Below are 16,374 nucleotides of genomic sequence, written 5' to 3'. Positions count from 1 at the left end.
ATTTTACTCTCTAGATTTTGTTCTTTGAGTTTAAAGCTGTTCCCCATGGTGAACAGAAAAATATCCTGGATTGAGGATTGTGGTAACTTATTGTCCAGCGATGATGGCAGTAGATGGGGTTTAAATAAAAGAAGGAAGGAGGAGTTTAAGGCGTTGCTGAGTTTTGAATGTGGACTTGTTTCAGGTATCATTCCGATTAGATTAACTAAGGATTTGGAAAAAAAAATCATTAGGAAATATTGTGGGTGCAAGACCTTTAAGAAATCAGATTGGCGGGTATGATATTGTGGCCATCACTGAGACGTGGCGAAAGGATGCATGTCTCTGGGAGCTGAACGTCCAAGGATACACGGTGTATTGGAAGGATAGGCAGGTAGGCAGAGGGGGAGGCGTGACCTTATTGGTAAGAAATGATAATAAATCATTAGAAAGAGGTGACATAGAATTGGAAGGTGCAGAATCTTTATGGGTTGAGCTAAGAAATTGCAGGGGTAAAAGGAGCCTGATGGCAGTTATATACAAGCCTCCAAACAGCTGCAGTGATGTGGACTACAAATTACAACTGGAAATTGAAAAGGCTTGTCAGAAGGGCAGTGTTATGATAATTGTGGGGGATTTTAACATGCGAGTAGATTGGAAAAATCAGGTCGGCACTGGATCTCAAGAGAGAGAATTTGTAGAATGTCTGCGAGATAGCTTTTTAGAACAGCTTGTTGTTGAGCCCACTAGGGGATCGGCTGTACTGGATTGGATATTGTGTAATGAACCAGAGGTGATTAGAGAGATTGAGGTGAAGGAACCCTTAGGAGGCAGTGATCATAACATGATTGAGTTCACTGTGAAATTTGAAAAAGAGAAGCCGAAATCTGATGTGTCGGTGTTTCAGTGGAGTAAAGGAAACTACAGTGGCATGAGAGAGGAACTGGCCAAAGTTGACTGGAAAGAGACACTGGCGGGAAGGACGGCAGAGCAGCAATGGCTGGAGTTTATGCGAGAAGTGAGGAAGGTGCAAGACAGGTATATTCCAAAAAAGAAGAAATTTTCAAGTGGAAAATGGATGCAACCGTGGTTGACAAGAGAAGTCAAAGCCAAAGTTAAAGCAAAGGAGAGGGCGTACAAGGAAGCAAAAATTAGTGGGAAGACAGAGGATTGGGAAGTTTTTAAAAGCTTACAAAAGGAAACTAAGAAGGTCATTAAGAGGGAAAAGATGAACTATGAAAGGAAGCTAGCAAATAATATCAAAGAGGATACTAAAAGCTTTTTCAAATATATAAAGAGTAAAAGACAGGTGAGAGTAGATATAAGACTGATAGAAAATGATGCTGGAGAAATTGTAATGGGAGATAAGGAAATGGCGGAGGAACTGAACAAGTATTTTGCATCAGTCTTCACTGAGCAAGACATCAGCAGTATACTGAACAGTCAAGGGTGTCAGGGAAGAGAAGTGTGCACAGTCACAATTACGACAGAGAAAGTACTCAGGAAACTGAATAGGCTAAAGGTCGATAAATCTCCTGGACCAGATGGAATGCACCCTCGTGTTCTGAAGGAAGTAGCTGTGGAGATTGTGGAGGCATTAGCGATGATCTTTCAGAAGTCGATAGAGTCTGGCATGGTTCCAGAGGACTGGAAGATTGCAAATGTCACTCCACTATTTAAGAAGGGGGTAAGGAAGCAAAAAGGAAATTATAGACCTGTTAGCTTGACATCGGTGGTTGGGAAGTTGTTGGAGTCGATTGTCAAGGATGAGGTTGCAGAATACCTGGAGGCATATGACAAGATAGGCAGAACTCAGCATGGTTTCCTTAAGGGAAAATCCTGCCTGACAAACCTATTGCAATTTTTTGAGGAAATTACAAGTAGGCTAGACAAAGGAGATGCAGTGGATGTTGTATATTTGGATTTTCAGAAGGCCTTTGACAAGGTGCCATACATGAGGCTGCTTAACAAGATGGAATTACTTTTAAACATTCAGCATCCCATGGAATTACGGGAAAGTTACATACGTGGATAGAGCATTGGCTGATTGGCAGGAAACAGAGAGTGGAAATAAAGGGATCCTATTCTGGTTGGCTGCCGGTTACCAGTGGTGTTCCACAGGGGTCCATGTTGGGACCGCTTCTTTTTACGTTGCATATCAACGATTTGGATTATGAAATAGATGGCTTTGTGGCTAAGTTTGCTGATGATACGAAGATAGGTGGAGGGGCCGGTAGTGCTGAGGAAACAGAGAGTCTGTAGAGAGACTTGGATAGATTGGGAGAATGGGCAAAGAAGTGGCAAATGAAATACAACGTTAGAAAGTATATGGTTATGCACTTTGTCAGAAGAAATAAACGGGCAGACTATTATTTAAATGGAGAGAGAGAATTCAAAGTTCTGAGATGCACGGGACATGGGAGTCCTCGTGCAGGATATCCTTAAGGTTGACTTCCAGGTTGAGTTGGAGGTGAAGAAGGCGAATGCAATGTTGGCATTCATTTCTAGAGGAATAGAGTATAGGAGCAAGGATGTGATGTTGAGGCTCTATAAGGCACTGGTAAGACCTCACTTGGAGTACTGTGTGCAGTTTTGGGCTCCTTATTTAAGAAAGGATTTGCTGACGTTGGAGAGGGTTCAGAGAAGATTCACTAGAATGATTCCAGGAATGAGAGGGTTAACATATGAGGAATGTTTGACTGCTTTTGGACTGTATTCCTTGGAGTTTAGAAGAATGAGGGGGTACCTTATAGAAACGTTTTGAATATTGAAAGGCATGGACAGAGTGGATGTGGCAAAATTGTTTCCCATGGTGAGGGAGTCTAGTACGAGAGGGCATGACTTAAGGATTGAAGGGCGCCCATTCAGAACAGAGATGTGAAGAAATTTTTTTGGCCGGGGGTGGTGAGTCTGTAGAATTTGTTGCCACGGGCGGCAGTGGAGGCCAAGTCATTGGGTGTATTTAAGGCAGAGATTGATGGTTATCTGAGAGGCCAGGGAATCAAAGATTATGATGAGAAGGCGGGGCAGTGGGACTAAATGGGAGAATGGATCAGCTCATGATAAAATGGCGGAGCAGACTCGATGGGCCAAATGGCCGACTTCTGCTCCTTTGTCTTACGGTCTTATGGTCTAAATGGGGCACTCTTAATGTTTTGTAAAGATAGTAAGCAACACGAGAGAGCTTTAGGGTTGAAAGCTGTAGGCAGAAGGAAGGAAACACAAAGGAATTATACTGAATGACAGTGGCTTTGGCAAATAATCACAGAAGTGCCTTTAGGTGTATTCATGGACCAAGTTAAAATAATTTAATTGGGGTAAAAGTTGTGGATGCTAAATGTTTAAAAGTGTTTTGTGGTGGAGTAAGAACAAATAACTTATTGGAGTTGATTAAATTTGATGGAAAAAACATTGCCTGATAGGGTTAATTTAAGTTGTGAGTTTTATTGTTCGAATCCATGTGCTGCCCATTCTGAGATATTTTCTGTGCCAGAAGTTTGGTCATGTAGCAGCTGTGTGTAGGGATAAAAAGTGGTGTTGAAGATGTGCTGGAAAATATGATTATGGTAATTGTGGAGAAGGCATTAGGCCAAAATGTATCAATTGTGGAAGGGAATGTAGCTCTGCTTATGCAGGGTATCCTGTGTAGAAAAAGAATGTGGAAGTGCACCATGTTCAGATAGAAATCAGTATATCATATGCAGAGGCTCTTCAGAAAATACAGAAGACTGTATCAATTAACCTATAAATAGCCAGAATACAGATAGTCAGTATGTAAAGTGCATAATTTTATAACAGAGAATTTGTTACTTTCATGGCAGATGTGGTAAATTGTACAGCACAAATTAGAAGTAGGACAGAAATAAAATTAAATTATATTAAAAGCTGCAGAAAATCATCTAGAGATAGGAGTTAACTCTAGAAGTTATTAATGACGCTTTGCAGGAAGGGATAAATAATAATTCAGACGACAAATTTTTCTTAATGTTTTTTCTTCGTGTCTTTTTTTTCTTATGCTTTTTCTTTCCTTTTTTCTTACAATGGAATGCTAGAAGTTTGTTAGCCAATGATCAGGGGATTTTGATGCTCATAGTACTGTGTGGGTTGCAGTGATGGACATGTGAAAGGGTGTATTTGGTGTACTTGTATGATGCTCAGCAGGTGGCGGTATTTCTGAAAGAGGTGGTTGAAGAGATTATGGAAGGATTAGTAATGATCTTGCAAGAACCATTAGATTCTGACATGGTTCTGGAGGACTGGAAAATTGCAAATACCACTCCACTCTTCAAAAAGTGTGAAAGGTAGAAGAAAAGAAATTACAAGCCAGTTAGTCTGACATCAGTGGTTGAAAAGATGTTGGAGTTGATTGTTAAGAATGAGATCTCAGGGTATTTGGAAGCACATGAAAAATAGGCCAAAGTCAGTATGGTTTCCCTAAGGGAAAATCTTGCTTGCCAAATTTGTTATTCTTCGAGGAATTAACAAGCAGGATAGACAAAGGAGAATTGATGGATGTTGTATACTGGGATTTTCAGAAACCCTTTGACAATGTACCACACATAAAGCTGCTTAGTAAGTTAAGGGCCCATGGTATTACAAGAAAATATTAGCATGAATAGAGGATTGATTGATTGGCAGGAGGCAAAGAGTGGGAATAAAGGGAGCCTTTTCTGGTTAGCTGCCGGTGTTCCACAGGGTTCTGTGTTGTTGTTTGTATGTTATATGACAATGATTTGGACAATGAAATTGATAGCTTTGTAGCCAAGTTTGCAGATGATAGAAAGATAGGTGGAGGGGCAGGTAGTCTTGAGAATGCAGAGAGGCTACAGAAGGACTTGGACAGATTAGGAATATAGGCAAAGAAGTGGTAGATGGAATACAATGTCAGGAAGTATACAGGCATGCACTTTGGTAGACGAAATAAAAGTGTAGACTATTTTCTAAATGGAGAGAAAATTCACAAATCTGAGGTACAAAGGGACTTGGGAGTCCTCGTGCAGGATTTCCTAAAGGTTAATTTACAGGTTGAGTTAGTGGTGAGGAAGGCAAATGCAATGTTAGCATTCATTTCGAGATGATTAATGCTGAAGCTTTATAAAACACTGGTGAGGCCTCACTTGGAGTACTGGGAGCAGTTGTGGGCCCCTTATCTAAGAAAGGATGTGCTGACATTGGAGAGGGATCAAAGGAGGCTCATGAAAATGATTCCATGATTGAAAAGCTTGTCATATGAGTGTTTGATGGCTCTGCACCTGTACTCACTGGAATTCAGAATAACGGGGAGTGGAGGAATCTCACTGAAACCTATCCAATATTGAAAAACCTCAGAAGAGTGGATGTGGAAAGGATATTTCCTTTGGTGGGGAATTCTAAGACCAGAGGGGACAGCCTTAGAATAGAGGGGCATCCATTTAAAATGGAGATGAGGAGGAATTTCTTCAGCCAGGGAGTGGTGAATCTATGGAATTCATTGCCACAGGTGGCTATGGAGGACAAGTCATTGGGTATATTTAAGGCAGAGGTTTATTTTTGGTTAGTCAAGGCATGAAAGGTTGGTTGCAGGGAGAAGGCAAGAGAGTAGGGCTGAGAGGGAAATGGATCAGCCATGATGAAATGGCAGAGTAGATTCAATGGGCCAAATGGCCTAATTCTGCTCCTATATCTTATGGTCTTAATATCTTATGGTATTGTTCCTTGCATCAGTATGCCAATTGCCAATAAATATTACCAAAAGATCAAAAGGTTCAGTTGCTACTCAGACCAAGCATTAGAATGGGAAAGAAATGTGAACTAATTGACTATGACCATGGAATGATTGTTGGTGCCAGGTGGCATGGTTTGAGTATCTCAGAATCTGCTGATCTCCTGAAATGTTCATGCACAACTGTATGGAGTTTACAGAAAATGGCACAAAAAAACCAAAAAAAAAAAATGTCTAATGTGTGACAGTTCTGTAGGTGAAAGTGCCTTGATAATGAGAGGTCAGAGGAGAAGAGAGGCCAGACTGGTTCAACCTGACAGGAAGGCAACAGTAATTCAAATAATCACGTTATAACAGCGGTGTGCAGAAGAGCATCTCTGAATGCACAACACGTGGATCCTCAAAGTGAATGGGCTTCAACAACAGAAGGCCCCAAGCATACACTTGATGGCCACATTATTAGGTACAGGAGGTACCTAATCAAGTACACATGGAGTACATACAAAATGCTCTTCCCTGCACTGCCTCAAATTTTTAATGATCCCTTACAAAGTGCCAACCAGGAAATGCTCTGAATACAATCTCAACGTATTATAGCTTCAATATGACTTGCAAGCATTTAATTTCAGTCTGGTTGACAGCAATAATTTCGCATTGAGTTCACTTTCAGAGCAATGCACAAAATGCTGGAGGAGCCAGCAGGTCAGGTAGCATCTAAAGAAATCAATAAACAGTTGACATTTTGGGCTGGAACCCATCTTCAGGACTGGAAAGGTAGGGGGAAGATGCCAGAATAAAAAGATGGGGGGAAGTGGAAGGAGGACTAACTAGAAAGTGACAGGTGAATCCAGGTGGTTGGGAAAGGTAAAGGATTGGAGAAGAAGGAATCTGATTGGAGAGGAGAAAAGGAAGAAGGCAGAGCACCAGGTAATAGGCAGGTGAGAAGAAGTAGGAGGCCAGAGTGGGGAACAGAAGAAGAGAGAAGGGGAAAGGGAAAATAATTTTACTGGAAGGAGAATTTGATGTTCATGCCATCAGGTTGAGGCTACCTCGACAGAATATAAGGTGGTGCACTTCTACCCTGAGAGTGGCTTCATCGTGGCAAAAGAGAAGGCCATGGAAATGGCATGTTTGAAAAGAAATTAAAATGGCTGGCCACCAGGAAATTCTGCTTTTGGTGGTTGGATTGGAGATGCTCAACAAAGTGGTCCCCCAATACACATTGAGTCTCACCAATGTAGAGGAGGCTGCATCGGGAGCATCAGACATAATAGACGACCCGAACAAATCTGCAGGTGAAGTGCTGGCTCACCTGGAAGGACTGTTGGGGGCCCTGAATAGAGGTAAGGCATGAGGTAAATGGGAAAGTGCAGTATATCTGTCGCTTGCAGAGATGTATGCCAGGAGGGAGATTAGTGGGGAGGGACAAATGAGCAAGGGAATCACAGATGGAGCGATCCCTGTGGAAAGCAGAGAGTGGTGGGGGGTAGGTAAAGATGTGTTTGGAGGCAGGATCCTGTTGAAGGTGGTGGAAGTTGCGGAGATTGATGTGATGAATGCGGAGGCTCATGTGTTGGTCGATGAGGACAAGAGGAACTCTTATCTCTGTTAGGTGGCAGGAAGATGGGATAAGTGTGAATGTTTGGAAAATGGAGGAGATGCAGGTAAGGGGAAAATCAATGGTGGAGGAAGGGAAACAGCATTCTTTGAAGAAGGTGGAAGCTGGAGGTATATTTGATGAAAATGAGAGCTCAGCATGGGTGCATGAAGCAGTACCAATGCAGTCATCATTGTAGTGCGGGAAGAGTTGGGGGGGCATTATCAGTGAAGGCTAAGAACATGCACATAACCAATTAAAAGGCAGGCATAGCCATTTTACTTTGCTTATTGCCACTTTATATGACATATGCTGTGTGAATGATAATTCAATAACTTATTAAATTCTATTTTCATGCATTAAAGTGAACTGGTAGTTATTTAATTACAGTGTAGATTATCTTCCATGCTATTGAACTTTACTTACAACTGATAAGCCTGAGTAATTCCCTCAGACAACTCTCAATCAAGACTTATGATTTTGAAGACACGTGGTCCTCTTTTATTGTCATTTAGTAATGCATGCGTTAAGAAATGATACATTATTTCCTCCGGTGTGATATCACAAAACACAGGACAAGCGTCATAGGAAGTCATTCCTGCCTGTGGCCATCAAACTTTACAACACCTCCCTTGGCGGGTCAGACACCCTGAGCCAATAGGCTGGTGCTGGACTTATTTCCTGGCATAATTTACATATTACTATTTAACTATTTATGGTTTTATTACTATTTAATTATTTATGGTGCAACTGTAACGAAAACCAGTTTCCCCCAGGATCAATAAAGTATGACTATGACTATGACGAACCAAGACTGAAAAAAACTGACAAAACCACATAATTATAACATAAGTTACAAACAGTGTAACAATACCATAACTTGATGAAGAAGTCCGTGAGCACAGTAAAGTTCAAAGTTTCTCAAATGTCCCACATCTCATGCAGACGGGAGAAGGAAGAAAAGCTCTCCCTGCTACGCCAACCACAATCCAACTCTGAGTCATCGGAAAACTTCGAGCTCTGATCAGCTCTCCGACACCGAGTACTGAGCGCCATCTCTGTCCGAATGATTTGACCTCCTTCTCGGTCGCCAAAAGCAGGCAAGGCCGGGGATTTTGAGGCCTACCCTCCGAAAGACTTTGATTGTGACCTGGGAATTCATGGTTTCATTTATACCTTTAAATATAACAATTTTTCATATGATACTTTGATGCATTTTTAAGGCACTGAGGCTTTATAAGCAATTGGTCAGACTGCACAGTGTATTGTTAGCAGTCTTGGCACCCTTATCTAAGGAAGGATGTGCTGGTTTTGCAGAGGGTCCAGAGAATGATCCAGGATTGAAAGGGTTAATGTATGTGGTGCAATTCATGGCTCTGGACTGGAGTACTGGCTGGGGTTTAGAAGAATGAGGGGGAATCTCATTGAAACCTACTGAATATTGAAAGGCCTAGGTAGAGTGGACATGGAGAGTATATTTCCTATGGTGTGGGAGTGAGTCTAGGACCGGATGCCACAGCCTCAGAATATTAGAGCATCCCTTTAGAACAGAGTTGAGGAAGAATTTCTTCAGTGGGGTGAATTGGTGGAATTTATTGGCACAGATGGCCGTGGAGGCCAAGTCATTGGAAATATTTAAAGTGGAAGTTGATAGGTTCTTGATTAGTAAAAGTGTCAAAGGTTACAGGGAGAAGGTATTTGAATGAGTTTGAGAGAGATAATAAATCAGCCATGATGGAATGGTGGAGGTGATTTGATGGGCTGAATGGCCTACTGCTCCTGTGTCTTATGGTTATTTCAAAAAGAATTTTATTTACAATTGTTAGACTAACTAATAAATGTATTTTTATTATAACCAATTTGGCAATGCAAAATGAATATCTATACTGTTACATCTGTGCTAAGAGGCAATCGCACTACATCAGTTCAAATGAATCGCTGTATAACTGCTGGTGCTGGCAGTATTTACAGGTCCTCTTTGCCTTTCTATGTTTTTGAATGCAGATCAGTTGATGATGTTTAAACTCCAATTTTTAGGTGCTTTCTGTCGTACACATCTGGTGTCTGCGAACTTGTGCAGTATGCATACAGGTGATTTGGGCTTGATTAAATGCTCTTGGTTGTTGTAGAATGAACCATTACTCAGGTTTATCAGTTGTAAATAAAGTTCAGTTTCTGGATGCTCCCAGTCAAAATATTGCGCTCATTCCGCACTGGATACTCACAGCCAGACGCCTGGGCTCCGTCAGCAAACAGGGCAGCAGCGGCACAACGGACAGAGCGGCAGCTACCCGGGTCCGGCAATGTTGACCTCTGGAGCAATTCTGTATGGAATTTGGCCTGTGACACTGTGGGCTCCTCTGAGCCGATTTGATTCCCTTCGACGTCCCAACAATATTCTGGGTAATTGGCTGCTTTAAATAACTTCTAGGTGGGTTGGTAGAAAACTTGGGGCATGGATTTAATGGATTTTATGCGATAATGAAATATAATAACGTTATGGACCCTCATGGATCCCTAGGTTCTCTCTGCCTGATATTGTAGTTGAGTCTGCACTGGTTGCTTACGGCTAGATGTTTCAGTTCAGCCTGCACTGGACGGTGTGTGTTTCGATCGGGAGATGTCTCCGTGTCCTCGGAAGCGACGAAATGCGAGGGCGGCCGGGCGGCGGCGCTGCGGAGTGCAGCCGCAGCCGGTGCCGGCGAGGATGGCGGCGGTCGGTCGGTTAGGTGTCCCTCGCTTCATGTTAAAAGCCGCAGGGAGCAGCCGAAGCTGCAATTGGAGAGTAGGTTTTCTTGGCTTCACTAGGTCCAAGTTAAAAGCTCAGGTAAGTGCCTGATCGGGAGAGATTCCGCTGATTCCGGATTTCCAAAGGAGGAGGAGCGGACCAGATTTCTGGTCAGTGGCCTCACGGTTGTTTGAAGGCACCTTGCAGCTTCATGGTTTAGGGCTGAGGCTTGTGGCTCAACCTCTGCCGTACAGTAGGAGCAGAAAGGCCCCTCAAACCTTCCCCTCCGGTCAGTATCAGCATGGCCTGTGCCAATTGTCCGTAACCCTCAATTCCTTGCTCTTTGAGATATTTATCTGCTTCCACCATAACTGTAACTGATCTGGCCCGTAACTGTATCACATTAACTGTATCTACTGATTCTCCACCTTCTGGGGTAGAGAATTCCAGAGATTCGCTGCCTTCTTAGAGAAGAAATTACCATGTACTTCAGTTTTAAATAACTGGGCCTTTTATAGCTATTGTCCCTTTATCCACGTCTCTGACCTAGGGCAAATATTTGAAGTTCACATTTAAATCCTGGACTGTCTAGCCTCTCTCAGTAGGGCAACTTTCTCCCCTGTAACTAGTCTGACGAATCTCCTTTGGCTTGCTTTGTATTATGTGTTTCATGCACTTTCAGCACCTGACTTATGCCAAAAATACTTTCCCCTCTGCTGTAAGATTATAATTAATATATTAATATAAATAATGTGGAAGAAAATCTTTACTTCTAGGTTCATGAAGATATGAGTTTTAACTTAGAAAATGTAAAGAGGTTGCTATAACTACTATGAACATTTTATAATTCAAAAAACAGAATGTTAATTTATCCCTCTTTTGGAGTAGAGGGGAAAATCTGGTTGACTGGACTAGCACTGCAAATCAATGGTTGCTGATTGATTCCAGGATGATGTTTGAGGTGACAATTTTGGATATGACCTAAATTTTTCACTGCCAGTTCTTGGGATGCACTTTCCATGATTGTTTTGAAACAGGAAGACTCACAACATAAAATTTTTATTTCACTAATTAAAATTCTGTTTCTGCTTATTTGCAGTCTTAATTGATTACATGTCCTGTGTAACTGCATTTTTGATGTCTCAGTGTCGCAATTCAGAATGTCAGGCTTATTATCACTGACATTTTGTGTGAAATTTATTTTTGCAGCAGCACTAAAGTGCAAGACATTAAAGAATTACTATCAGTTACATAGAACGTAGAACATAGAAATCTATAGCACATTACATGTCCTTCAGCCCACAGTGTTGTGCCAACCATATAACTTACTCTAGTAGCTGCCTGGGATTACCCTACTGCATACCCCTTTATTTTTCTAAGCTCCATGTACCAATCTAAGAGTCTCTTAAAAGACCCTATTGTATCCACCCCACCACAAAAATATTTACAAAATAAATAAACAGAGCAAAAAATGAATGACGAGGTTGACAGTTCAGAAATCTGATGGCAGTGGAAGAGAAGCTGCTTAAACGTTAAGTGTGGGTATTGGGGCTCTTGTACTGTCTCCCCCGATATGGTGAAAGTTTTAAATGATGGATGATGCCTTGAGGCACCACTGCTTGAAGATGTCCTTGGTGATGGCGAGGGCTGTGCCAGTGATGGAATTGACTGAGTTTACAAACCTCAGCAGCTGCTTGAGGTGCTGTTTATTGGAGCTTCTGTACCAGTTGTGATGCAATTGGGAAATGTGGAGGTTGTTTAGGGAGCACTTACTTGGGGTTCTGCATAGGTTTGTCAGATTGGGCATGATAAGATGAAGGAACCATGGTTGATAAGAGATGTGGAGCATGTAATCAAGAGGAAGAAGGAAGCATTCTTGGCTTTAGGAAATAAGGATCAGACAGGGCTCTCGAGAGTACAAGGTAGCCAGGAAGGAGCACTCCCTTGCATGAGAAAGCCTTTGCCAAGAAATTAAGAAAAAAAAAGGATTAAGAAATATCCAAGGCATTCTATACACGTGAAGAAGAGGACAATGACACGACTGTGGCTGACAAGGGAAGTCAACATAAAAGCAAAAGAGAGGTTATATACTAGAGCAAAATCGGGAATTTAGAGGATTGGGAAGCTTTTAAAAACCAACAGAAGGCAACTTTAACAAAAAGCCACACACATCAAAGTTGCTGGTGAACACAGCAGGCCAGGCAGCATCTCTAGGAAGAGGTGCAGTCGACGCTTCAGGCCGAGACCCTTCGTCAGGACTAACTGAAGGAAGAGTGAGTATGCAGAAACGAGTTCGGTGGGGCAGGAGCAAGCTGAGACAATAGGTGGGCCAGGACAGGCAGGTTTGTGGATCTTGTGTAGGAGGTAGAAACGGGAAGTGCGAGAACTAGAAGGATGGTAGCAGTGGATGGGAGATCCCCTGAGCGGATAAAGTCGGTGATGGTGTGGGAGACAATGGCCTGGTGCTCCTTAGTGGGGTCACGATCGAGGGGTAATTAAGAGGAGGTATCCACGAGTTGTCGCTGTGCCTCGGCAAGGTAGAGGTCAGTACGCCAGACTACAACAGCACCCCCCTTATCGGCGGGTTTAATAATAAGGTTAGGATTAATGCGGAGGGAGTGGAGAGCAGAGCGTTCCGAAGGAGTGAGGTTGGAATGGGGGCAAGATGGGTTTTTGACTTTAACAAAAAGCCATAAGGAGGGAGAAATGAAATATGAAGGTAAGCTAGTCAATAATATCAGAGGATACTGTAAGTTTTTTCAGATTTAATGTATAAAGAGTAAAAAGGCAAGAGTGGATATCAGACTGCTGGAAAATGATGTTGGAGAGATAGTAATGGGGGGAACAAGGAAATGGAGGATGAACCGAATAAATATTTTGTATCAGTCTTCACTATGGAAGACACTAACAGTATGTTGGATTTCAAGAGTGTCGGGGGTAGAAGTGAGTGTAGTTGCTATTACTAGGCAGAAGGTGCTTTGGGAAGCTGAAAGGTCTGAAGGTAAATAAGTCACTGGGACCAGATGAACTGTGCCCCAGGGTTCTGAAAGAGGTAGCTGAAGAGATTGTGTAGGCATTAGTAATGATCTTTCAAGAATCAGTAGATTTTGGAATGATTCCAGAGAACTGGAAAATAGCAAATGTCACTCCACTCTTCAAGAAGGGAGGAAGGCAGAAGAAAGAAAATTAGATGCCAGTTAGCCTGACCTTAGTAGTTAAGAGGATGTTGGAATCTTTTGGTAATGATGTTGTCTTGGGGTATTTAGAGACACATGATAAAATGGGCTGTAGTCAGAATGGTTTCCTTAAGGGAAAATCTTGCCTGACAAATCTGTTCTTTGAGGAATCAAAAGTAGAATCAGTGCATGTTGTGTACTTGTATTTTCAGAAGGCCTTTGACCAGGTGCCATACATGAGGCTGTTTAACAAGTTAAGGGTCCATGGTTTTGCAGAAAAGATACGGGCATGGATAGAGGGTTGGCTGATTATCAGGAGGCAAAGAGATTATCAGAATAAAGGGAAACTTTTCTGGTTGGCTGCCGGTGACTGTTGGTGCTCCGCAGGGGCCAGTGTTGGGACCAATTCTTTTTACATTATATATCAGTGATTTGGATGGCAGAACTGACGTCATTGTGGCTAAGTTTGAGGACGTTACGAAGATAAATGGAGGGGCAGGTAGTGTTGAGGTAACAGAGAGGCTGCAGAAGGACAGACAGATTAGGAGAATGGGCAAAGGAGTGACAGATGGAATGGTATTGGTAAGTGTATGTGTATGCACTCTGGTAGAAGGAATAAAAGTGTAGACTATTTTCTAAACAGGAGCAAATTCAAAAATACGAGGTGTAAAGGGGCTTGGGAGTCCTTGTGCAGGATTTCATAAAGGTTAACTTGCAGGTTGAGTCAGTGGTAAGGAAGGCAAATGCAATGTTATCATTCATTTTGAGAGGACTAGATTATAAAAGCAAAACTGTAATGCTAAGGCTTTTTCAGGCACTAGCAAGGCCTCACTTGAAGTATTGTGAGCATTTTGGGCCCCTTATTTAAGAAAGGATGTGCTGACATTGGAGAGGGTTCAGAAAAGGTTCATGATAATAATTATGGGTATGAAAGGGTTATGTATGAGAAACATTTGATGGCCCTGGGCCTGTACTAGCTGGAACTCAGAAGAGTGAGTGGGGATCTCATTGAAACCTATTTACCAGAAGGATGTTTTCTATACATACCGAGGGAGTCTAGGACCAGAGGGCAGAATCTCAGGTAAGAGGGGTGATCGTTTAATACTGAGATGAGGGGGAATTTCTTTCACCAGAGGATGGTGAATCTGCAGAATTCGTTGCCACAGGTGGCTGTGGAGGCCAGGTCATTGGGTATATTTAAGGCAGAGGTTGGAAGCTTCTGATTAGTCAGGGTGTGAAAAGTTGTAGGGTAGAGAATGGGGTTGAGAGGGAAAATGGATCAGCCATGATGAAATGTCAGAGAAGACTTGATGGGCCAAATGGCCCAATTCTGCTCCTATGTCATAATGAATGTCTCTATGGTGCTGAGAGTAATATGAAGACCAGTATCCTTGAGATCTTGTGTTTAAATTTCTTGTGTAACTCCCTATACTCATTCTTCTATCTTGTTTTGCCTATATTGTAGCAATGTGTACGATGACCTTTGAATGTTTGCCGGCCCCTTCAAGAACTTCTGCAGCTGCTTAGAGACATTCTTGACCCTGGCAGCAAGTAGGCAACACCATTGTGGCATCTCTTCTGTGACAACAGAATCTCCTGTTTTCACTTGTAACTAACAATGTGTATCAATGCTGTCTGTAACTTGGTACAATGCAGCAAGGTTTAGATCACTTGCTTCTACTCAGAATAGCATTTCAAATTTAGTTGCTGATTTGTAAGGTGATGCTCCATTACAATTGGGATTTAAGAATTGGGCACAGAGCTCGGAATCAATGATGTAAGTGAAATGAATTCAAAAGGGGAGAGAAAAGTATCAAGTAAATTAATGTTTACAATCAACTTGACTAGCTGATCAATTCTTCATTTACTCTTAACACTTTATATTGGTTTCCTCTGGCAGTTGTTCACACCAAATATTTTCACAATTGGCAAATCACTGAGAGGAAATATTGCATAGAGGGTGATGAACCTCGTCTTGCAGAGAGTGGCAATTCTCTATAATTTTCCTGGATTGTGGAGACTAGATCACTGCAGGTACTGAAAGAGGAGAAAAAATTAAATCTTTAAAGATTGGGGAATTAAGGATTATGGGCAACTTGTACAAAAGAGGAGTTTGAGTTCTGGAGCAGGTCAGCCTTGATCATACTGAATGGAAGTTTGGGCTGAAGCATCTTACTTTTCCTGTTGTTTACTTTTCCACACTGTTTGTGTGGCTTGGGCAGTGTTTTTATCCAGATGAACAAACTTATATTTGTTTTTGTGATGCATTCAATAAACATGAGAAAGAATACTTTAACGGCAATAGCCTATAAACTTGTTCTGTTCACCAAGTGTCCTATTGGCACACAGGTAGAGAACCTCATTATTTCTTGTGCTATTTATTTATTGTAACTTGTCATAATTTTTATGTCTAGCTTGGTACTGCTGCTACAAAACAAATTTCATGACATGTCAGTGATATAAACGTGATTCTGAAAATAACACTTTAAAATATTATTATGAGTTTGGGGTTTTCTTTTTATATCTATCACATTTTCTCTTCTGCCTAGATTCAGGAAGGTGCCTTAAATTTAGGAAGAGGATTCACTCTGATGTTACTGACCTTCCTGGGTTATAAGACATACAAAAATATTCCACGAGCATTATTAGTTTATGCTAATCAAACAGGTAAACCTACCTTATCTGAAGGTTTGCATTACAATGTTCTTTGCAGAGTGTCTGCTGATTTACAAGTTGAACAATTTCATGGGTGTAGTAGGTATGGTGGTACCATATCATGATTATTACTGGATCAGTAAATTGGAGACATGGGTGTATGATCTGGAGCATAAGTAGTTCTGGATTATGTTGATAATTTAGAATAAAAATTGACTTAGTAATGCTTATCATGAAAACATTAGACTGGTGTTTTTTAAAAATAAAGATTCATTCATCATATGTATATCGAAACATAATTAATTGTATCATTTTGTTAACAAGCAACACACTGTGAGTGTGCTGGGGGCAGCCCACAAGTGTCATAACACATTCTGGCGCCAACATTACATGTCCACAATGCTTGGCACAACACAGAACACAACAAACAACAAGAGCAAAAACAAAGCCTTGTTCCTCCCTCCCATCTGTACATATATTTTGTCCTATAACCCCAGGACTGGCCTCCAGTGGACACTGACTCAGGCGTGCAGACACC

The 16,374-nt window shown here is 41.7% G+C and overlaps 2 protein-coding genes across 4 annotated transcripts in view; one reads left to right on the top strand and one right to left on the bottom strand.

Moving 5' to 3' along the window:
* The window catches only part of LOC140196766 (copine-3-like), a 53,663-nt gene extending 44,069 nt beyond the window's left edge, over window positions 1–9,594 (bottom strand). For both annotated transcript variants that reach the window (XM_072256534.1, XM_072256552.1), the window contains exon 1: window positions 9,503–9,594. The gene's annotated coding sequence lies outside the window, so the exon portion shown is untranslated. The remainder of the gene's footprint in view (window positions 1–9,502) is intronic.
* Window positions 9,595–9,827: 233 nt separating this feature from the next.
* rmdn1 (regulator of microtubule dynamics 1) overlaps window positions 9,828–16,374 on the top strand; it is a 34,786-nt gene continuing 28,239 nt past the window's right edge. Inside the window, exons 1-2 of one of the 2 annotated variants that reach the window (XM_072256585.1) lie at window positions 9,828–10,104; window positions 15,731–15,848. In XM_072256585.1, coding sequence (XP_072112686.1) covers window positions 9,898–10,104; window positions 15,731–15,848 — 325 coding nt within the window. In that variant the 5' untranslated portion in view covers window positions 9,828–9,897. The remainder of the gene's footprint in view (window positions 10,105–15,730; window positions 15,849–16,374) is intronic. The other variant, XM_072256577.1, reaches the window with a different exon arrangement.

The sequence above is a fragment of the Mobula birostris genome, chromosome 1, assembly GCF_030028105.1.
Source record: "Mobula birostris isolate sMobBir1 chromosome 1, sMobBir1.hap1, whole genome shotgun sequence".
In the NCBI taxonomy this organism is placed as follows: Eukaryota; Metazoa; Chordata; class Chondrichthyes; order Myliobatiformes; family Myliobatidae; genus Mobula; species Mobula birostris.
This window is presented reverse-complemented; position numbering and strand designations above follow the sequence as displayed.